The sequence below is a fragment of the Cyprinus carpio genome, chromosome B10 (genome assembly GCF_018340385.1).
Source record: "Cyprinus carpio isolate SPL01 chromosome B10, ASM1834038v1, whole genome shotgun sequence".
In the NCBI taxonomy this organism is placed as follows: Eukaryota; Metazoa; Chordata; class Actinopteri; order Cypriniformes; family Cyprinidae; genus Cyprinus; species Cyprinus carpio.
The window spans coordinates 14,846,814-14,871,448 of record NC_056606.1 but is presented as its reverse complement, the minus strand read 5'-3'; the positions used below and the strand labels follow the sequence as shown (position 1 = coordinate 14,871,448).

Genomic DNA, 24,635 nt, shown 5'->3' with positions numbered 1-24,635 from the left:
AAGAAAACAAAAATAACTAACTTTAAATGTTGTAATATGTCCAAATTGTACATTTCTGCATCATTAAAAACATGCATTAATGTGCATTTTGTGCCAGTAAACGTTAAGTACTACAGCCCACATATAAACAATGAAACCAGGCAGAAGTATAATACCTCGATCTTGATAGGTCTGCCACCAAATTCACGAACGTCATGCAACACAGGCACCTCCCCCATTGGAGGACACGTCCATTACTGTTGATGGCTACAATAATGTTTTGGTGCTCAGTCTGATCCCCTTTCAACAGCATTTCTCAGAAATAGCTTACTGCACCTTTAAGACATTCTTAGTTCAGTTTAAAATGATGCTCAACCCTGCTTCTGTGCATATGACTCATCAGCGTCCTTCAATCAAGTCTATGGCATTTTCACACAACTTAGAAAAGTAATAACACGTTTCCTCAGAAACCCAAATGATTTGAGCTATAATTCATGTAAAACAAAAAGCAATGCAGAATGAGGTCACAGCAATACATGTGTTCAAATACTATATTCACCGAGCAACAGTGATGCTTGCCTCAGCAAACACCACTAATAGTCTACAATTTTCAGAGATGTGAGTTAGATATTTCATGCAGCTTTTCCCCAAATTCTGCACATTCTTTGATCTCAAGTTGGGTTTAATTGATGATGTCTTGAGCAGTCTTCTCCACTGACGCAAGTATAAACTCATCTAACCCAACGTGCAGTTCTTCCTTTATGGATCAAAGACTCTTTCAGAACCATGTGTCAGTGAGGCTAATTGCGACAAACAAAGATTCAACCGTGGCATATAAACTAACACAAATCCAGGTCTGAACCATTAACTACAAGTTAATAAGTAGACCTCCCTGAACCAATTCAGAGTTATTTCCCTCTCATTGGTCTATGGTACTTCTATGGTTTTTCTTCACTTTTTTGCCCTTCAGAACAAAAAATACAACACTTTGCATTTTTGTAGTTAGAAGAAACCTATAATCAATAGTATGCAGAACATGTAAGGTAAATAGATGATTTTATTCACAGATCGGTTTTGTTTAAAATCATTTTACAGTAAACAAAACAATATGTTGCTATATGCAAATTCTGGAGCACAATGGAATGGAAGTAATGCATTTCCTCAGTTTATCAATAAAGGAAATTGTTATTCTAACAATAACAGGCAAACTTTGCAAACAAACAAATAAAAAGGAAAAATAATCAAGTTTTTAGGTTTTGCCAAAAAAGTAGGCGTAACTTAAATAAAATATAATAATAATTTTGTTTCATATTAAGACTAATTTTATGCCAAAAAAGTTTAATAAAAAATATTCATAATTACAACATAATAGGGTACACAGTCAAAGGCTTGTTATGTCATGTAGAAAGAAAGAACATTCACTTCAACAATTTTTATTTTTTTTTTGATCACATTGGTTAGGATCCACTATGCGTTTTCTAATTGCAACATTTTTTTGTTGGCCCATTAAAAAACATTCTCTAAGATCTGACAAAAATAATATATTGATATAGTGAATAAGCCAAGATCATATTACACCATATTATACACTTTTATAACAGGAGAAAGTTACCCAGCATTCCCATTCCATTCATCTCCATGGATCCTGATTGGGTGTTCTGACCTTAAATACCAGCCTACCCCAAAAACCATGTTGAAGGATGCTGATCCAGGACCCCTTTTGTGAAAATCTCGGCCAACCTAAATGCTCATACCAGCACAATTTAGAATAACTTTTTCCCCAGTTCCCTTCTGCAATCATTAATCATTCAATGAAGTAGAGCTTGAATTAACAATTAACTACCAAATAAGATTATTACAAACTCACACAATATTACTGAATGAGTTTTGCACTGAAAGTTGTAATTCTGCAGAGGCGAGATGCTGTGCTCTAAATCTCTAGTCAGTGTACAGTACCTCCGGTCGGCACTGTTATGACTTACTGCATCACTGAACAGGAATGACACTGCCATCAATCATATTAACTCCGGACTCACAAATCAGGAGCAAAAAATGCACCCCCAAGGTTTTACACAATCAGCATTAATTACATAATTATCCACTTCATTAAAATACCCAATATCGTAACTGGAGTTCAAGGTGTTTCTAACCGATACTGAAAAATGGCCTCTCTAAAAATGCTATTATACCTGTACAAACACCCAGACTGCACATCCAGCATGTGCACACAAACATGCACAAGCTACTAAAGGGATAATTCACCTAAAAATAAAAATTCTGTCATTATTTACTCACCCTCAACTTGTCAAGACTTTTTGTTTTACAGGAAATACAAAAGAAATACTGTAGAATATACAGTGTTAATGTGCAGTGACTGCAGGCAATTATTATTATTTTTTTTGCAACGGGAATTCACGCAGGGAATTTCGGCATAAATTAGGAAACTTTTTCCACACACAAATTTTGTAATGGGTTTAAGTAGCTAACATGGTATCTATGATATTCTAATATCCAAATCCGTTAAAGGATTTTTAGGCTGCATTAATTAGGTAAACTGGAACAGGGAATACTTCCCATAACACCCAATGTACTTGCTACATCGTTAGAAGAATGGCATTTACGCTAATATTAGTCTGTTTTTCTCTTATTCCGAGGTCACCGTAGCCACCAGATCAAGTCTGTATCCAGGTCAGATGGTCACTGCAGTCACCCGGATCCAATACATATGCAGCCCAGATGGTGGATCAGCACCTAGAAAGGACCTCTACAGCCCTGAATGTCAGCGGAGACCAGGACAACTAGAGGAGCCCCAGATACAGATCCCCTGTAAAGACCTGGAAAGACCTCAGACGACCACCGGGACAAGACCACGGGAACCAGTTGAGTCCTCTGCACAATCTGACTTTGCTGCAGCCTGGAATTGAACTGCTGGTTTCGTCTGGCTAGAGGAGAACTGCCCCCCCAACTGAGCCTGGTTTCTCCCAAAGTTTTTTCTCCATTCTGTCACCGATGGAGTTTTGGTTCCTTGCCGTTGTCGCCTCTAGCTTGCTTAGTTGGGGACACTTCATTTACAGCAATATCGTTGACTTGATTGCAAATGATTGCACATATACTATTTAAACTACACTGAGCTGCATGATGACATCACTGAATTCAATGATATACTGCCTTTAACTGTCATTTTGCATTACACACGACACACTGTTTTCCTAATTAATGTTGTTCAGTTGCTTTGACACAATCTGTTTTGTTTAAAGCGCTATATAAATAAAGGTGAGTTGACTTGACTTGACATGATAACAAACAGAATGCTTCGTTTTAAAGTGACTTCCATGTGAGCAGTGCTTTATACATTGCGCCACTACTGACAGCTGATCTCTTTGCTTGGAAAAATTCACTAATATGACCTCATCTTTACTTCTTATAATGGGAAACGGGACTATCAAACTCCAAAAATGACAAAAAAGCACCATAAAGTGGTCGGCACAACTTAGGCATGATATTGCATTTTATTTTAAGTCAAACAATAGCTTTATGTGAAATAAAGACCAAAAGGTAAATTGTTAATCGCTCAAAATCTCACTACTAAGTTCAATTCATAAATCAGGATGCATTGCATCAAGTTTGACGATTTCTAACAACGGTTTGTCTGATTTTAGAAGACTAGAAATACAGCACAGAAGTCATATGGACTGCTTTTGTGTGCCTTTTTATGGTCCTGTTTGTCATTTTAGAGCTTCACAGCTCCAATCCCCATTACAGAAAAGAGCACTCTGGATATTCTGCAATATTTTTTATTTATAAAAAAGAAGAGAGAAAGCCACACATAATGACATGAGAATAAGTAAATGATAAGAGTACATTCCATTTTTGGATGAAGTACTCTTTTAAAAAATAAATCAACAGTGCATGAAAGCTTTTGCCCATAGCGCTCTACACCATGACACATTAGAAAACTCCAAACTCACCTTGAACGATGATGTGCACGGATGTGGTTCGGGGTCTGCTGCTAGTCTGCACCGCGCAGATGTATTGGCCCTCGTCTGTCAAGTCCACATCCTCAATTTTGATGGTGAACTCATCCTGGTTCAGAGTAACCAAACTCACCCGGGGGTCCACGGACCACTTATCCTCTCCGGCGTACAGTATACTTGATCTGTTGAGCCACGCTGTGTGTGTCACAAAGTCCCCTTGTGAGCAACTACAAGAGAAGAGAGAGAACCAAAGAGAATACTCAACCTTTAGCATTAGCATGTGCGCTTTGAACAAACGTCCACACAACAGAAAACAAACGCAGCGAGACCCCTATTATTTACTGTTTGCTTCGCGGATTGTTACCGGAATATTCATTAACATTCATTCAAATAGTTCCCCCGGTACTGATAGATTCAAATATTCATTAACATTCATTCAAATAGTTCCCCCGGTACTGGTTTCAAACATAATAATATCACTATTCAAATATTGTAACATTAACATTCATTCAAATAGTTCCCCAATAATAATAAATAATAATAATAATAATAATGATAATAATAACAATAAATCTTTTTCTGAAGAAAACACGGATGTATTCCCTAGATATTAAGCAAGGAAGAAAAACACCTTACGTCGGAAGACTGCATCTGTTTCGGAAGCAAGCACGGATGTATTCCCTAGATATTAAGCAAGGAAGAACAACACGGTAAGACATCGATCAAACCCCCAAACCCTCCTGAAGATTGGGTTTATTAAATTCAGTGACCCCGGATAATATTTAAAGCTAAACTGGCTAGGGGGAAACAGCTTTTTAGTGATTTCGACTTAGACAATGCCATCTCTCCTTATTACGGATACAATGGAATTAGATGCTAATTACTTACAGACCTTCCTTAAATGAGGACATGCTGCGTCTAATTACAGCTATGCCTAACAGTTAGCAGCAGAGGCCAAAATAGGCCCTCTTCATATACTGTAGGGCTATTAAAATCAAAAGCAATCAAGCGCTTAATTGATTATTTGCCTGATTAACCATTCAATAAAACGCACGGACAATTTTCATGCAATCTTTGTTTTATCTCTGATAGCATCACAGCCCAAAAATCTTTGGCGCACATTCGAATAATAGGCGTTCGATGCTCATTAAAGTCCATTATGGTCATAATGCTTACAAGCTCTTTTTAGTCAATTCTGTGAGAGGCGCAGTGCTGAACTACTTGAGCTTCTGGAGGGCAACATCCAAAGCACCAGGGACAGATGAGGTAAATGCACTTCTTTGTGTCTTTTTTCACTCTCGGCAGGTGGGCAGAAGTACTGGGTACAAGCAAAGGCGTTCGTTTTCATGAGAGTGGAAACTGCAGCACTGGCCTCCACCTCGTCTTATAATAGACTAAATGAGAACACTGGAGATCAGTGGAAAGATCAAGACTTTTCCCAGTGGACGGGTTCATAATACACTGCAGGGCATCCTACGCAGAAATATTAAAGTCGCCCCTCTTCAATCTATCTTCTCCTTGCACTTCGCTATAAAGTGGTAATGTGTGATTTCTGTGGCACTAAAAAATTGCAGAATGTAAGATAATCAAAATAATTTTTTAGATAAATAAAATTAAAAATATATTTTATTCTACAGATAAAAGTATTTTATACAGATAATGTGTGATATCTATCTATCTATCTATCTATCTATCTATCTATCTATCTATCTATCTATCTATCTATTTTAGTGATGTCAAAATTAACGTGTTAATGAAGGCAATTATTTTTTTCAGTTTAACACGTTAAAAATATTTAAAGCAATTGACCTTTCCCAGGGAGCTTGATTGACAGGTGGGTTCTGACCAATCAGAACACAGATATTATGTGTTGCTGTTGCTATCTGCAATCTTGTCCGACAGCTATGGACGGTCTCCATAGAAATCTATATTAAAACGTTATATTGTTGGCTCGGAAAATATGTAAATGTGCATGCCCAGTAGCCACAGCTGTATCCTTTCTAGCCTTAACCACAAATCAGACATGAGAGTGGACTTTAACTTGAACAATTGTGTGTTCCACAGTTGAAATAAAATACTTTCTGATGTTTATTCGTGTTTATTTTGTGCTTTACATAAATATGAAAAGACGATTGGTTTGAACTGAGGCAATATAGTGGTCTGTCACGACGCATTAAAGACCAACAAAATGGTATTTATTGTTTGTCTTTCTTTAAAAATGTCAAAATTTGAAAGCTGAGAGTCCTGAGACCTTGTTTCAAATCAGAAGTAACCTGCTCTGTCTTGTCTGTCGGCACGTTGTCAGTTTTCACTTTGTTCCGTGATGCATTTTTCACTGCGTGGAACATGATAGTGTAGTGTGAGAGTGGCATTGTTTGTCGGGGACAGCAACAGTAACTAAGGAGGGCGGGTCTTTACGAATGGTCAATTAATGCAGGGGCGGAGCTAGGGTTGTCCAACCCACTAACAACTGCTGCTTCAGTCTCTTTTTTTTTCTTGACAATAATTTTGTTTATTTAGATGCAAAATGTCTTTACAAGCACAAAAAGATGCCATAATGTGAAATTATTGCAATATAAAAGTATATTTTAAAACTTAAATGTTTAATGGTGGGATTAATCGCGATTAATATATGAGTGATATTACACAGCTATGAGTGTAATATTGCTAATTTAGATTATAATAAAAAATAAAATTTAACAAAAATATATTTCAGATGAAGTGTGAATAAATTCCCTAACTTTTTTTTTTTACTGTATAAATTGGTCTTGGTCATTATAATGGAACATACTGAGCTGCCTTTATTTTTAAAGAATAATCATATTTGGGAATCCGCTGTAAGTTTTAAAGCCCTGCTTCAATAAAAGTATCCCTAGGTGAATATAATAAAAGCAAGGCAGAGCCAACCATAATAGCAGAATGAGACACATCAGCTGGCTTATAAAACACAAGGTTGTGAAACAGGGTAAACAAAGCACACTCAAGGGCATTTAAAGTTGGCTGGAATAATAGAAAAAAAATGCAAAGCAAAGGCAGCTGTTGCACCTGTAATTGAACAAAACCCCTGATGAAACACAGTTTATGGGATCAAGGAGCAAAGCTCTCGCACATTCGTCATGTAGACATGGGTGATATGGTAAATAATACAGGAAACAAGAGCATTGCTATTCAAATAGCCTTTCGCTGCACACGGCTGGTGTGGTTGCATGTATGCACAGATGACTGCACATGTGCAAGACTGTGTATATGAAGGAACTGTTCACCCAAAGATGAAATATTTGTCTGTAATATTTACTCACACTAAAGCCAGGAAGACTTTCTTTGTTCACTTCAAACTTCAAACCATTGCATCAGACCAAAATACAAGTCCTCATCCATAATATTGCTTCATCCAATGAAAAAAAAAATCGCCTCATCTGAAACAAGAGAGAAATCTACACAGATCAAGAACTGTTCACAACCAAAAACAGTCCAAAACAAACATGTTGGTGGATTTTGATGTGAGAGGACAATAGGGGATGGACTTTTAAATTGTATTATGGACTTTGGCCAAAAGCAACTTATTTAAAGTTAAAACACCTTAATGATGGATTGGTTTCTTACAGGCACATAGCTGTTCACTTCACAAAATGTTTTTATCAGCTGTTTGGACTATCATTCTGATGGCACCCATTCAGTGCATGAATGTGATGTAATAAATTTCTCAGATGAAGAAACAAACTCATCTACACCTGAGGGTTAGTAAATTTTCAGCAAATATTAAATTAAATTAATTTTTCATCAATCCTTTTCATTTTTGGGTGATCTAGCCCTTTAAAGTCGATGTGCACTGTGCCGACTGCACGTTATTGGTTCAGCTATGGCATTAAATTATTATTTACAGCATGACCATAAAATGATGTGCATTATAATAACAGCCTCTTGGTAAGACACTGAGGCTGAATCCAATTCAATCAGTCTTAACCTTGAGCAGTCAGAACCTTCTGGAAACCTGTAGCGCAGCATCTCCGGCCACTAGAGCATGTCTGAGCTGCATGTTCATAGCGCCACACTGAATCAGCACAATGCAACAAATACATAAATTAATAAATAACTCCGCCTTACAGTATATTCCCTTATCAGAGAAGAGCAGACAGCAAACCAGTTTAATCCAAATAAAGTGTCTGCCCTTTCAGTGCAATGAAAAGCATCCAAGGGCGGGGAAAATTAAGAATGCAGAATAAACAAGCACGGCCCTCGTTCATTTTTGTCCTGACACTGAAATTCATGCGCTTTGTGAAAATATGCGTTATGTTTTTTTGCATCATCATTATGGGATGTTCAACTATTGTCATTGTAGTACGGATTATGAGGAGTTCACTTTTACTGCAATGTCATCACTTTGTCGCTGGATTTTTTTAGTTCGTTTAGAATTACTTCAGTTATTCATTCTCATTGTATTGGAGTCACGGATCCAACTCTATTTCAGCTAGCAGTGCATCAAGCATATCCCACTGTACTTGTGGAGGACAAAAATATATCGGGTATCAGACCAAGTGTGGTTTTGAAAATAAATCTTTCCACAGCCCCCTCTGGCTAGCTCATGACATGAACAAGAGAGGGCATTCATTATTAATTTACTTTGGAGAGAGGGATTGATTTGGCATCGAAGGTCCATAGAGAGAAAAAAAAAGCTGGACACTGGATTACCTCCAAATAACATTACTGTCAGGGAGTTAGTGTACAGCCAAGACAAAACATTGCTGCTACCTGGACGGTAAGGATGTATTGATTTTTATCCCAAACGCACATACTGTTACGGAGTCGTTGTATGTAAGGCAGGGTGTTGCGTAAACTTTCAACACAGATGGATGGAACAAATTCATTGTTTTTATGTTTCAAAGTACAACGCTGGATGTACGGTGTACAAATTTAGCTCCCGAGCGTTTCTCTCTCGCTTCAGTTTCTGATTGTAAGTGCTTCACTTCCCCAAGTGCATATTGACGGTGATTGAGTTATTTTCATTCATTTTGAAGTCTTCAAGTGCACAAAGTGCTAATCAATTATTTCATCAGGAGATTTTAAATGCGCTGAAATTAACAACTTCACAGCTCTGATATATAATGATGAAGAAAATTTGAAGGTTTGAAGGAACAAAAGGTTCAGAATTATGAGTACTTTGTTAGGTTGAACTCATAGCTGTAACAGCACTTCGGTTCATGGGCTGATTTGTGCCACAAGGCATTAGTCTGCTCCCTTTAACCACAAAACTCGACATCACATGGTGAGGGTTTGCGTTACTATGGAGATCTCTCAGCCTCTTGGCTGGATCATGAGGTGAACAAACTTTACAGGCCACTTAGCAAAGTCTTGCTTTCCCACTGGATAAATGCTTTCAAAATATCAAAAGTATGTACAGTATTACATCCACTGACTAAAATAAAGTCACTTTAATTTAAAGTTTAGCTAAATATAAGAGATTTCAGTTCACCGCAATGCTTAAATGATAGGGTTTGAAAGGGATTTTATACTGTATATAAAAAGCTAAATTTTCCTTTTGGAATTTTTATCTTTTGAAATCAAACTGATTGATGTTCGGTTGTAACAATATTACACTGCCAGCTTTTGTACTTTATTTTTCTGAGAATGTAAGGAAAAACATTAAATAAAAAAAATAAATTAATTAATTCTTATATTTGTCATTGAAATATAGAATCAATTTTATTATAAACAGTATATATGAAATTAAATATAAATTAACCATGCAATTACAACTTGATCTCATGACGAAAACATACCATGAAAACAAACCTGTGGGAACATTTTCGCAAAAAGCGAAATATGTACCAGTAAGTACATATCACTGCAGCTTCCAATAGAAATGAACACTAGAGGTGGTAAAACAGTGAGCACTTTTAATCGTTTTCGTACACAGTTATGATTACAGCTCCATATGTTTCACTTTCCAGACGTAACAAGTTAGCTTAGCCGGTACAGGATTGGACTTAGGATGTGGAATCTTTGGGTATGAATCCCGTCAAAATCATAACTCTTGATGAAAGAGCTGAAAGATGACAAATTGAAAACAAGCAAAAATGGCATGCTTGCGATTGTGTTTTTAAGTCACATTTGCTTTTGTTCATACAATCGGGTAGGTTTAGGTGTAGTGCAGATGGTATATTATTTTAAAATGTCACGGGTAATTAAGAGTTATAGCCCCACTCAAAGGAAATTTCAAGTTAGAACTGCTGTGACACATACAAGAAGTGTACATGGCACTACATATTCCGCATCTTGCAAAAAAGTTCTCACAGGTACGTTTTTGTCACAAGATCAGGCTCTACAATTGATATACTTACCACACATTGACAGTGTAATGAATGATAATATATTGCAATGAAAAAATAAAAGACGCTCACACAAACACACACACAAATAGAGGGAGTTTTTTAATCCAAAATATATAGAAGTACAATATATATAGAAATATACTTTCTCTGCTTTAAAGTTTATCATTAACCTTTCAACCGTCTGGAATTCAGTAGCTGTTGGATAATGAGCCAGAGTCCTGTTCCAGTTCAAATAATAAAATGGTAATATGTGGCACATATAATAGAAGTGTTCCGTGTAAAGTATTCATCCAGGTACGAGTCCCAGTTTTAAAATCCAGCACGTCTCAGAAGGCACAGGAAGATGCACGCTATCTGTGTACTTCTGCTCTCTCTGGGCTTTGAAATAGATATTGGAACAACTGTTAAGGGAACTGGAGCCCTCTCCTATCTCTCTGAAATGGGTAAAAAATAAAAATAAAAAAAAAAATTGACATTGTCAGGACTCACTACTGTTTCTTCTTGCTGTGACCATTTGCTGTGCAAACACACACAAAATTTCTATCTTGTTGTCTAGGCTTTTGTCCATCACTGTCTCTCATTCTCACTCACAATGTGATGAAAGCAATATGAGAGGCTACACTATTTGATATGATTTTCTGTGTCTCTCTATAAGATCGTACACTCATGTTACCCAGATTGCAGTGATGGCAGTCAGGTTGAACCAAGCTGAGCGGAGCAAATTACCTCTCTGCTGGTCTGTCTAACACAAGGCCAAACCACCCGAGGCATCCTTCTGGCCCCGCCATTACTCAGATCCACCCAGACATCCGTAAATAGTTGCAGATGAGGTTGAATTAGTAACATACTGGTCAAAAAACATGGTAAACAATAGGCTGGCTCTGCTCACGTAGATTCTTGGATATTATTGATTAGCATGTCATTAATGTTTCATGGATGTAGCACAAGAACAAGATGGCTCCAGTCCTCCAGCAACACATGTTCATACCACACAAACTAGCAATTGTGCCCTAATTGCATCTTCAAAAAGCATGACAGTCACCTTGTTACAATCCACGGCGCAACCAAAATTAGAAACAAGCGAAACTACAACTGCGCAATTAATATACAATTAAATAATCGTTTGGATTTGCTTTGGTAAAAATGAAGTGTGACCGGTCCGCTGTGTGTTCACACTGATCTGAAGTCGACGAACCTCTGTGGCGCACGGCGCAGGAGGATTATGGCTTAGCTGAAAATCACCTTGTCTTTTGGAGTGGTGTCACGCAAATGAAGGTGCCCTTTGCAAATAATACCCATTAGAATTTCAAAGTCATTGAGTCTGGGCTTGAGAGGGTGACGGAGCGCTGGATTCACATGCTCTCTCTCTCAGTACCAGCCTCGCTCTGGTGAACCAGGCTAGTCATTAGGGAAAAGCTGACAATTAACATTCAGCTCATTTCTCGCCTTACAGAGACTTCATTTTATAAGCGTTTCAGGTAATGTACCTTTTACTTTCATTTTCATTATTTATGTATGTGTTTTAAAATGAACATCTATATCATAAGTCTCTTCATTCAAAATGTTTGTGAAATTTCCACTTTTATAACTGCTACTTTATGCATTGATTCTTAATAAAGTGTTGCTTCCTGGTTGATTCACAGCTGGTTGTTTTTTATTTTTTATTTTTTGATAGTTGTTCATGATTTACTTGTTTGTCCTAAACAGCTAAAAAAGTTAAACTGCCCGATGTTCTTTAGCAAAAAAAAATCCTTCAGGTCCCACAATAAGAATCTTTATTCTGTTCAAAGGTTTACACCCCTGGCTCTCAATGCATTGTTTTTCCTTCTGGAGCATCAGTGAGCATTTGAAACTTTTTTGTAATAGTTGTGTATGAGTACCTCAGTTGTCCTCAGTGTGAAAAGATGAATCTCAGTGATTGTTGGAAAGGTTTCAGGTACACAAAAGATGTTGCAAAACCAAAGAATTTGTGAGACCTGAAGGATTTTTCTTAAGAACAGTGGGCAGTTTAAAATTGTAAAAAAGTATCTTACAATCCCACACCAAACAAAGCCCACCCTACATACACTGTAATGTAGAGCACTCAAACCTAAAACAGTGTAATTCTCCACAGTTCTGCCACTGGTCAGGAACAACAGATCATAGGGTAAACTGCAGGTCAGGCCTAACCGCCGCGTAAGGCCTATAAATAACAGCCACAGCTTCCTCTTCATCGATCTTCATTTACCATACCTCCTTCCCGCACATTTCCAGTGTGACACGGTTTAATTGGCTGCACGGGGAGGTCTGACCAAACCATTGGTAGGACGATTATCTGAGTCACTCTGAGAAAGGTTAACTATCTCAACTAAAAGGGTATAAGGCCATGGAATAAAAGCACCCTGAACAACTAGTCCTTTTTTCAGTTTCCAGCATAGAAAAAAATGGAGCAGAAATCACATACTGTAACCTGCAAAGGCGGAAGATGTTAGTGCTTCAATAACAAAAGCCTAATTTTAACCTTTATTAACAGATATTATAAACATTTATAAAGATTTTTATACATTCTTCTTTTCACTCTCAAAATCCCATATGGCCAGGGTTCAGTAATGATCCACACAAGTTATATACACAGATAAACACTCCAGCCACTTTCATCAAAACTCTCCCATTTAGTTTGACCTAACCAAGACCTACTGGATTCACCTTGTATATTGTTTATAATAAACCAATTCATTCTCAAGGTTCAGTGTACTGAGAAAAGTGTATATACAGTACTCTCCACAAATCATGACATTCATCTCATTTTTAGAAATGACAATTAGCTTTTGTGTTGAATCTAGGACAAGGCAGATGGAGCAAAGGTCAGCCATATGAATCATCATTCACATTGTCCAATACAGAGAAGAAAAACAAACACTTCATAAACAGCCATTAATTCCTCATGGAAAGACGGACGAGGAGTGAAGGGGAGAAGTTCAGTATGAATTGTATGTTATGCATGAACATTACATAACCACCTACACTATTTACTCCTTATTAGCTCCGAAATGGATTTATCCATGAAGCTCATATCAGAAACCCCACACATTTTACTAATTTCCATTTGACACTTCATTAGAAGTCATATTTTAACACACTGATTACTATACAACCATTTGAAGCAGGGAATTAACAAAACAAAACAATTTATTGTATGCGATGAAATCTGTATAATAAATCTATAAAATGTATTACATATAAATTATAAAAATGTAATTTAAAATGTAATTTAAATTTATCATTTAATTTATGTACAAATTAAAACATACACAACATGTAATACAAATATTTTGAGGAATTGCTACATATTATTATCATTATATATGTGAATTTACACAACAATAAATATTACATAAAAATACTAAAAGATATACACATTTAAATTAGCATTAAGCGAACCACTCCAAGAAATTCCAAAATAAGTTTTCTAATTACAGTTTCATCATTTAAGTAAAAAAGTTGCTTGTTCTTTGCCATGCACCAAAAAATAAATAAATAAATAAATAAAATAAAAATTACTAAAATAAAAAATATATATTTAATTTATATAATAATTTAAAATATACACAATATTTAATACAAATATTTTGATGAATTTTTATATTGTTATAATTTATTATATATGTTAATTTATACAACAATAAATCATTTTACATAAAAATACTAAAAGATATATAAATTTAAATTTTCATTAAGCCAGCGGTTCTCAATTCCAGTCCTCGCGCCCCCCTGCTCTGCACATTTTGTATGTTTCTCTTATGGCTTCAGACGTTTGTTCTATTCAAATTTAAGTGCCCTGCAAAGTGGACATCACAGGATATTCCGCCATGATTCCAGTTCGAAGCGAATGTGTATGTTCCATTCAAAGTGCACTGAAGTGTGCGAGACGTGAATTTAAATTGTATTTATTTACAGAGGTATATGATGTCACACTTGCCCGTGTTTGAAGATGTTGTGCAGTGCAAATCTGTAAATGAATGTTCCGAAGTGAAGTAAACTTTAACAGATTTCCCCTGCTCAGGCAGTAGGGACCAATGAACACTGTAGGTGGTTCAGTGGGAACACAATTCATGCACGGAGCTCACTTCTAACGAGCTGATTATCTGAATCAGGTGTGTTAACAGAGAGACATGCAAAATATGCAGAGCTGGGGGGCGCGAGGACTGGAATTGAGAACCGTTGCATTAAGCGAATCACTCCAAGAAATTCCAAAATAACTTTTCTCATTAAGGTTTCATCATTAAAGCAAAAGTTGCTTGTTCTTTGTCATGCAAAAAGAAAAGAAAAGAAAAGAAAAGAAAAGGAAAGAAAAGAAAAAAAAAGAAAAAAAAAAGAAATCATGTCAAGGCCAAAGTTTAATATGGCTCTGAGGTATTCGATATATCATATATTTCACACTCCATATTTTATGCATATTTTATGCCATTCTGCATAACCGCAACAAGAATCCAAAGGTTTTGTTTAAAATTTTGCGGAACCAAATGTCATAAAAATCATTGGGTTCCAATTATCATTATTATTTTAATGGAACCAGTTCAGAATAAGAACTGCTTCTCATTTCCCAACCCTACTAGACAGGGTTTAGTTTGAAATTAGACAGAGCAGGAATCTTCCTGTTCTACTAGCTTTTCATAAAAAGCACTGACAGCTTTCTAACAGCAGTGACATGACACTAACAATCGTCCATATCACATTCATTCAAATTTATTCAAAGCCATAATACATTTTTTACAACTTTAAAAGGGTAATGCAACTAAACATTTCATTGCTTAATGTGTACACTAAGCATTATGACATTTAAAAGGTGATTTTGTCTCATATTAAAGGACGAAACTTTGTTGTGCAAGATTCCCCATTTAATGCACACCGCAGAGAATACAGAGGTGGAAAATGAGCTGCATGACTGCACAAATGTGCCTGGTCTGTCTTTGCCGTCTCCATGGGCTCCGACTCCAGAGAGCGCAAAGACAAATGTCAGAAGGGAGATATTTTAAAAGGAAATATTTTTAAACGCCACAATCGCAGTAGCATCGACACCTGCCATCACCCCAGAACGAGTCCCTGAGGCTCACATACATATTTATGTCTAATAACCTTAATTATCATCAGCTGGGGTCCTTGGTGATTTACTGCTAAACAACAGCCAAACCTGTATCTTATGTATCTGGGATCACCTTATCATGTAAAAAAAAAAAAAAAAAAAAAACATAATGCTGAGCTGGAAGAAAAGGAAGTGCTTGCTGACTTTTTGGCGGCAGGTGGAGGCAGGTAATCTCACTGTTAACGTTGTCTTTTTTTTTTCTCAAGGAATGTTCTGCGGTGCAGCGGTAACACTGAAATGGACAGCTCTTTGTGAGGGTGGAAACATGGTCTGGAATGATACAGACGGTCTGGACGTGGTCTGCGGGCTACTTCTCCAGCTTTAATAAATCATTCCCTCCATCTCTCTCTCTTCCTGTCAGAGTGATTGTCAGCTGCCTCTGTGATGAAGAAGATTCGTGCAGAGCTCTCGCTCTCAACAGATGTGCAGGTAGAGCTACACAGCGGCCAGATGTTTTAATCAGAGAAGAAGTGCTTGGAGGAAGCCCTTGGAATGCAAATCCAAACCAACCAAGTCACGCTGGGATGATGAGCAGTGTTTAAATGTTTATTTAAACAGGTAGTGACTTATACACTGCTAGTGAAGATGACTAGAACTTTATTAGCATATTTCAATGATATCATTATAGTACATGAACACTAACAAGAGGAAAATACAATGTAGTTCCAGAGCCATTAATCGAATCGGAAGATAAAATAAAATAAAAAATAAATGAAAAACATATATATCCATGTAAATACAAATTATCTTTTTTTTTTGTTTATTTCTTTTGCCAATTTTGGGTTGACCTGACAAAGATATTTATATATGCTTAAATAGTTTGTTTTATAACATTATATTATATTTACATAAAATTCTATAATGCTTAATGATTAACAGAGCTTCATTGTTTTAAAATGTTACATTTCCTGCCAAAAACAGGCATTAGGTGTATAGGCCTTTGATTTTTGCTTCATTCCAGTTAACTGCTTTGCAAGATACTTCCACACACAGTAAAAGTTTTTTGAAAAGCAATTTGAAGGGTGTTTTAGGAGGAAAAGTTTTGCTACTAAAGACCGCTAATGTGATTCTGTCATTCAAAACTGCAGACAAAACATCACTTTAGCACAATTACTTTCTCTGCTCTCACGCCGGCTTAGACAGTTATGATATATGACCCCCTCGTCATTGGCTCCCTCGCCTGTCTGAAATAAGTGATGGTTATATTCAACCCATTGCAGGGAAATTCATTTAAAGGTCATACATGCACAGGAGAGTGAAATCAAACGTGCCACAGCCATTATACAATCATCTGAGTGTAAAGAGTGATCTGTGTGATTCATGTGTCTTGCTCTATTCAAGCTAATATCGAGAGCACGACCTCCTGTAACACAGCCCTGCACTGGGATGTCCTAACAGAGGTCAACACAAGAGGTCAAGGCCCTTAACAAAATAATAAAAAAGACCCATGAAAACATAAACACTCCTACGAATGTTGACCTCAGGAGCCTCACAGTATGAGCCTTTTTAATTTTCTATAATTTAAATAATTTTTAATTATAAAATGTTTGCAATTTTGAACATTTTGGAAAAAAAATGTGATTTTGTTTTCTAGCAGACTGGTATGAAGGGCCAAACTAGAAGCAATTATATAAAATTTAAACCTATAGATACAAATCTTAATATATAAATGTAAATTGTAAATATATAAAAGTAAATCTCAATATTTAGTTATAATTCTGAATGTATAAACAAATTGGAAAATGTAGAGTCTGAATTTAAAGATACAAAACTTAATATATAAATGTAAATCATGAATGTATGTACGGAAGTAAATCCAATTAGAGCTTCTGAACAAATAAGCGTTGTTTAATGACGATAAATTCAAAAAAATCAATAAATGAATTCAAAATGAAACGCTGCATACAGGGGTTCACAAGACAAAACTACTATTTTGAAATGAGGATACAGCCATTTTATGTACTTAACCTAGGTTAATTTTATGTTAGCTAATAGTTCATCTAACATCTAATTGTTCTCACACACACACACAAAAAGTAAGATTTGTCTCTAATGCTTTACAAAAAAAGCCACTGCCACCAAAGTGTAGCATATTTGTGTAAAGTGCGAGTAATAAAAACAACCCACCCACACACACAAACTGTAATCACCCAAGCGTAAACACACACAATTAAACAACCTCTTTTTACCTTAAAATGTCACTACTTTACTTCTTTCCGGGGAACTTCATTGGTTCAGCAACCTATTCATAATTTGCTTCACTCCTCCATTTTTTAATCAGGCAAAATGATGGAAAACTGGGTGCGGGCAGATGAAAGAGGCATTAAAGGGGAACCAGTGGGCTATGGCGTAATTGCTTGTGCAGAGTTTAAGCAGGATTATAAGGGTGGTGGGGGTGTAGGCAATGGATATAAAAATTGCAGCCTCATTCACAAAAGTAATTGCTGTTCCTGTTAAAATATGAAGAGCGGAACTCCTATTTTACCACTTCTTTAAACTTCTGATGGCATAACTTTTTAAGAACAGTCCAAACACTGAGAGAAATTACTTCCTAATAGATATGGGTCTGGGACGCAATGAGGGTACGGCTCTGGATCCATCATAATTAGTATTTAATGGGAAGTGAATCTCGTAGAAGATAAACATCAGCCCTAATATTTCCTGTCTCATTTTACCATAAGCCTCTTAGATTCATGCAGGTCACTAGATAACACTGCTGGTTAATGGCAATATTCGAACCAGAGTGAAGAAGTCTTTGATATTCGGTATAATGAACCAACTATGCAGACCAATTCTGTGCCACTTTAAATGATTTTATGCAAGTTTTGACTTGTGTTGTACATTTTGCTTGTAATCAATCGCTACTGCCACTTTAAATGCCCAAGTGCCAAGTCGAGTGGAATCTGATATCATTCATTGAATTAGAATGATTATTAAATCGTTATAGCTATTGTTATAGTTAGCATCCTTGCTGTGAAACAATAAAAACAATTGGGAACCCAAAGTAAATTAGCATTCTAATAACCTACAATTAACCTACATCACAACTGAAAAGCAAAATAATTTCACAAATAATGTTTGTTTCACAACAGGTTTCCTTCGATTGTTTCACTCCCATCATCTTCTATTGGTCAGACAAACAAACAGCCCCGCCCAAACTCGCGCTATTGGTTGAGCCAGTGCTTCTGTTGTCAGGCAGCTCAAACAAACAAGGAAATGTATTCAGTGCAATAAAGTCACAGTATTTATACACTGTACAATTTCTAAAAATGCTCTGTAAGTTGTTAAGCTGCTAAATAAAGGTGAGATTGTGTTTGATTTGACTGTGTTTTTATTTTATTTTTTTTTATTTTTTTTTATAAATCAACCAACTTATAGTTGTCTCTTCAGATTAAACTGAGATAGAAGAAAGTATTTAGTATGGAAAAATCTCTTCTCAAGTCACAATTAAAGCCCTTGAGAGTAAATCACAGTGAGAAAATAGATTTTTTCATCTCGTCACATGCATGGTTTATTTATTAAATCCTTTAATTTGATAATTTTCCTTTTTTCCCACTCAAAACCCAAAACCAAAACATGAAAAAAACAACATGTGCTAACAGAAAGGAGGAGGGTGTCTCTATCAAAGTACTGTTAGCTGCTTCAGTTTGCCATATGGTCCAATTAAAGTGAACAGAACAATAGTGAGATCATGATTTTGCGTATCTGTCTGTTCCAGCCCAGTCACCTTCTGTTCGGTCTAAAACGATGGAGGAGGCCCAATAGAAACAGCACAACCCCTAAACAGAGCCATGAACGCCGCTCTCGTTGTGTTGTCCACACCAACATTCAACTGCCTACTCCTTTTATTTCTCACTTTCATGCTTCTCGTCTCCTCCACATCTTCCATCTGACTCTGGCTCTCCTTCACCCCTCCCTCTCCGTCTTACCCTTGTAAAGAACCAAGCCATCACCAGTTAATGCAAACCCCACAACCGGCTTAAATTATTCACCGTGGATCGATAAAGTGGGATTCGCAAGTCACACTTTAACCTCTGGCCTCTTCTGATGAATATTGATTTTGACTAGGGCATGGCAAAGCCACGGTAGCGGTAAACAGACACTTTCATAAACGGGAAGATGACAGATATGGAAGCAAGTCGATGTTTACAATCCAAATGCCAGGAGTCTGTGGGGCAACTTCAGATAGCGGTGTGGAAGCTAGGAAGTGCCGATACTCCCACGTACAGCATCTGTTATGTGAGGTTATCAGAGAATATACAGTACACAAGTACATTCTCTGTGGTTCGCTACACCTTAAATAACAGGAGAACAGGAAGTGGCCCTTTACACCAAGGCGCGCTTGAATTCGGGTTCTTTTTGTGATTCTGCCAGTGGCTGTTGAAGTGCAAACGCTCGGTTCAAAAGACACCAGCCATGCATACCTATAAAACAGCACTCTACCTGCAGGATCTGAGTCTGAACATTGTGTTGCAACTTCCAGGAATTTTTAAGCTCCGGAACAGGATTGAAAAAATGTGATTAGAGGGCTTAGAAAAAAGCTCTTCCGGGAAAAAAGTGACTTGATACTGGGAGAACTAGACTGTGCCAACAGGTCTTGTATATGATGTTGATTTTTTTTCCATCTTCAGATCAAGTCGATGAAAATTCAGCCAATATGGCTTTTCCTAGATGCATATTGTGGACCTGGTGCACATAATGTACCAAACACAAATGTGTGAGCTATCAATTACAAAATTCAATTTGTTTTCTGACCCTTAAGATGAGGGGCTGTAGCATGATTGTGTCTAAATGCATGTCAAAGCCCCGAGGGCTCCCAGCATGCTCTCTGGGGAGCTGAATGATTGAATCCTTCCACAACTGAGCTCTAGTTGAGCTGGAACCGAGGGAGAGTGTGCAGCCTGCAGGGTTATGAGGAGCGTGTGCATCTGCACTGTACATCACTGACAGAATCTCATTGTCGTTTACTTCTCCACTTGAAACTTGTTTTTCATATGCAGATTATATTTAGCTCTTTGGTGAGGGTATGCCTGTAAAGTCTTAAGTCTGTTACAGATGCACAAAAAGACACTAGATGCTATTCAAAACCTCAAATGAGTTTTCAAAATGAGCTTTGTGTGGATAATGATCACAGGAACATGTCTCAGTGAAGTTTTACATCAGAGGATACATTGGACAACAAAGGAAGCGATGCCCTCTGTTGGTAGTTTAACAAAATTTAATTCAAAATCATTCATATATTTTGGGGAAAATTAAAACAAAAAAGAGGGCAATGGAGAGTGGGGCAAGATGTTTCAGTGGGTAACCTGTGCTGCCCCCTATAGGAAACTTATAGTATTTTATACACTATACAGTTCTTAAATTAAACTTTTGAAAAGCATATTTTCTACATTTGCTTTGTCAAAACAAATTGATTGCAGTATAGTAGTATATTATATATTATAGAAGTATATTATATTAGTGGCTCAACTAATAGATAGTAAGCAGTGAATTGATGTCAGATTTCTTCTCAAAATCCAGAAAAGAGAAAAAAGAAAAGTTATGTATTAAAGAAAATTAATATTTACGTTTATGGACATAATGCACTCTAAAAAAAGTTTGTAAAAATACTACTGTTTTAATTCTAAGGAATTTTCCTTATTTATTTTTAACAGGTGTTTTGCCCATATTTTGAATTCTGTATTGTTTTAGTGTTGATGGAAATTTTAGTAAAATGAATGGATATTGTCCTGATAAAAAATTACCAGTACCTATTTTGTTTTACAGCCACGAGTGACTTTTGAGGGACCAGCACCAGTTTGAGTCAGAAAACAGCAAGGTTGTGAACGAGTAATGGTGTGAGCTGCTATTAAATGAGCTAGACTGACCTTCCAGGTTAGGAAATGCACTTAAAATGAACTCACAAAACTACTGGCAGCTTCTGCAAGATGTTTTCAAACAGTGGTCCGAGAGGAAATCATTCTGGAGACTTCATGTATTTTATGACACTTCAGCTTGGGATTCCTATTAAGAGGGAATGTGTTTCAGTCTTCATTAACTTAGCACAGTTTCTGAGAACCTGAATGTTAGAAATGAACTGGATTCCCAATTCTAACAAACTTTGCTCTGTGGTTCAGTGTATGCTGCTGCATGATATCATGGAAAGAACTTGACACACACACACACACACACACACACACACACACACACACACACACACACACACACACACACACACACACACACACACACAAACGAGTATGAACTCTATGTCTTCAAAATTTAAAGAGATTTACAAACAGAAAACTCAGTTCCACTTTATATTAAGTGACTTTAACTACTATGCACTTCGATTTAAATTAATCATTTGATACAATGCATTTATTGTGTACATACATGTTTTTACATTGTACTTATATTTTAAAAAATACCTGCATGTAATTACATTTCTGTAATTACATTTATAGTTATCCATATCTCCAAACCTGTCCCTAACCTTACCCGTATCCCACCTCAATAGCAGAAAAAGTGTTTTGCAATACAATATCGACTTGCTTGATAATTATGCATGTACTGTAAATAATTTAGGAAAAGTTTTAATTAGTATTTTGGATTTCCATTTTGATTTTTAATTTCCATTTTGATTGATATACTTCCTAATTTTAATTAAACAATAAAAAAATATTTTTTTTTATAATGAAAGATTTGTGAGCAAAAAAAAAAACAATAACAACAACTACCCACTCCAATTTATAAAGTACTTTAAAACAAGCATGTTTTCAGACATCCAAACAATGACCACTGAGACAAGACTGTATCACTTTACATCACGCATCACTGCCTAGATTTACAGAAAAACAAGCAGTCGACCAGAAACACAACATCTCTGAAAAGAAATACATGAGAAAACAGTCACTGAAACCAAACAAAAGATCTATATGATAGAGATTAACACAACAAAATCACTGCACACAGTCCTCTAACATGTAAAAACATGATCATGAAAGATCTTTATAATAATAATCTGAATCATAGGTGTGTTATGGATTATGATAACATTTCAATTGTACACATACACAGTGGACACAACATGCATTTCTGACCCCTGTCTTCAACTCACTCCAGCAAAAATGAGGTCAGCTGCAGCATCAGCATCTTTTGAGTTTGTTTGCTTAAATAAATAGGAATGATGAATAAATCTGAATGCTTAATTGAGTGTTTCTCTAATAGATTTTTATTTTATTGCACTGGTACAGTTTCACAAATAAAGATGCTGGCGTGAGACTCTGATCTTTATCATTTGCATAACGTTCCATCAGGGAAATCTAGGACGGGAGGCTTTCTTTTTTTTAGTACGAGCATGATTATTCAAACACCCGAAGAGAGTTAGAGGGAGAACATTGATCAAGCCGCCTGCGTCAACTCCCAAAACATCTGCGCAAAAAATGTGTTAAGTGAGAGAAAGTGCTTAAAAGATCAGAATCCATGCATCAACAGGACCATGTGTCATGCTAAGGAATGCATTGTCTTTTCTGCCTCAGAGGGGTTCAAGCATGTTTTAACTTTGTGGTGTGAGAGAAAAGAAGGTTTAAGGGGGCATTTTTGCTGCTTTTTGGTGACACAGCCAGTATTGAAAAAACTGTTTTTTTTTATTTATTATAATTTATTTCTTAATATCATTATTATTATTTATTAAATTATTAACTACTTATATTTTTATTACTTTACAGAAGGTGAAATGAATTTTCACAATCAAGTAGCACATTTTATTCACTGAACAATTTCTTTGGTTTTATAACCACATTTGTTCCTGAACACAGATTTCTCAAAATGTGGAAAACAAGTGCAAAATATTAAAGAATGCCATTGAAATGCTGCAATCATGAAATAAAGAGCGTTTTGTGAATTGTCCCTGAAGCATCATCAGCATGTTGAATGGTGTGTTGATTCATCCCTCATTCCCACAATGCAGTGCCACACTTTAAAGCCGCCACAAGCCTCCGACAAATTACAGCTGTTTAACAAAAGACTCAGTTCCTATACGTAAAAACACACGTATGTTTGCCACCTAAAATCCCCCCAGTCTTGAGTTTCATCAAGAAAAAATTCACACAAAAACACACACAAACATGTAAACAATACATTAATCATCTGCATGCGAATGTGGAAACCGGGGTGGCTTCAGCTGCTGTTTCCTGTGGCAATTTCACACAGAATCATGTCTGAGGGCACTAAATGTACCCTTTCATTTTCATTCTGCATTTCAACCTCTGCTAATAAGCTTGAAATTAAAAAGGACAGACACCATTGGGCTGTTTATATGATAAGGTCCTGCTGACCTCACAAAGCAAAGAAGAGATAAGAGTCCACAGCAGGCGCTTTACATCACAGACGAACTGCTGTTCAGGTCGTGAACTCCTTTTTCACGGATTTAGAGAAAATATGATATTAATGAATGACAGTCATGACTATTAGAAGTGTAGTAGAGTTACTAAGAAAAACATTTATAAGATGACTGTTTATTAATATTCACAGCATCAACAATATGTTTTGACTGGTGATATATTTATTTGTTCATAACTGGGAAAACTGAATAATATATATATATATATATATATATATATATATATATATATATATATATATATATATATATATATAGTGAATCAAACATCTAATCTAATCTAATCTAATCTAATCTTTAAATACAAATACTACTGATAAAAAATTTAAAAAAAAAAATAAAAAAAACAATAATAATAATAATAAAAACAAAAAAAATAATATATCATAATATTATATTACTATAATATTACATTATATTCGTATTATTGTTAGTAGCAGTGGTTGTAGTATTGATTATTTCAGGATGTATTGTTTGTATTATAATTGGGGAAAAAAATTATACTAATAATTATTATTGATAATTTTAGGATCAAAGCAACGTTAAAATGTGTTTCACTTTCAGCTCGTTTTAACAATGATCATCTTCTGTAAGTTACAATATGATAAACAAACAAACAAACAAACTATAATAATGATTATAAATACATACATGGATACATACATACCTTTTTAACTAAAAACTCATTTAATGGGAACTTTAAATCACATATATATATATATATATATATATATATATATATATATATATATATATAAAGTTTCATTATTGGTTATTGTTATCAGCCAAGAAATTACATTACAGTGCATACTACTTTTTTGCAGTATGGCAATAGCAAGACATTTAAC

General features: G+C 35.9%; 1 protein-coding gene across 9 annotated transcripts in view; it reads right to left on the bottom strand.

Annotated features, from left to right (window-relative positions):
* Positions 1-24,635, bottom strand: part of ntm (neurotrimin) — a 278,381-nt gene that overhangs the window by 33,695 nt on the left and 220,051 nt on the right. For all 9 annotated transcript variants that reach the window (XM_042732777.1, XM_042732783.1, XM_042732782.1 and 6 more), the window contains one exon: positions 3,948-4,180. In XM_042732777.1, the coding sequence (XP_042588711.1) occupies positions 3,948-4,180 (233 nt within the window). The remainder of the gene's footprint in view (positions 1-3,947; positions 4,181-24,635) is intronic.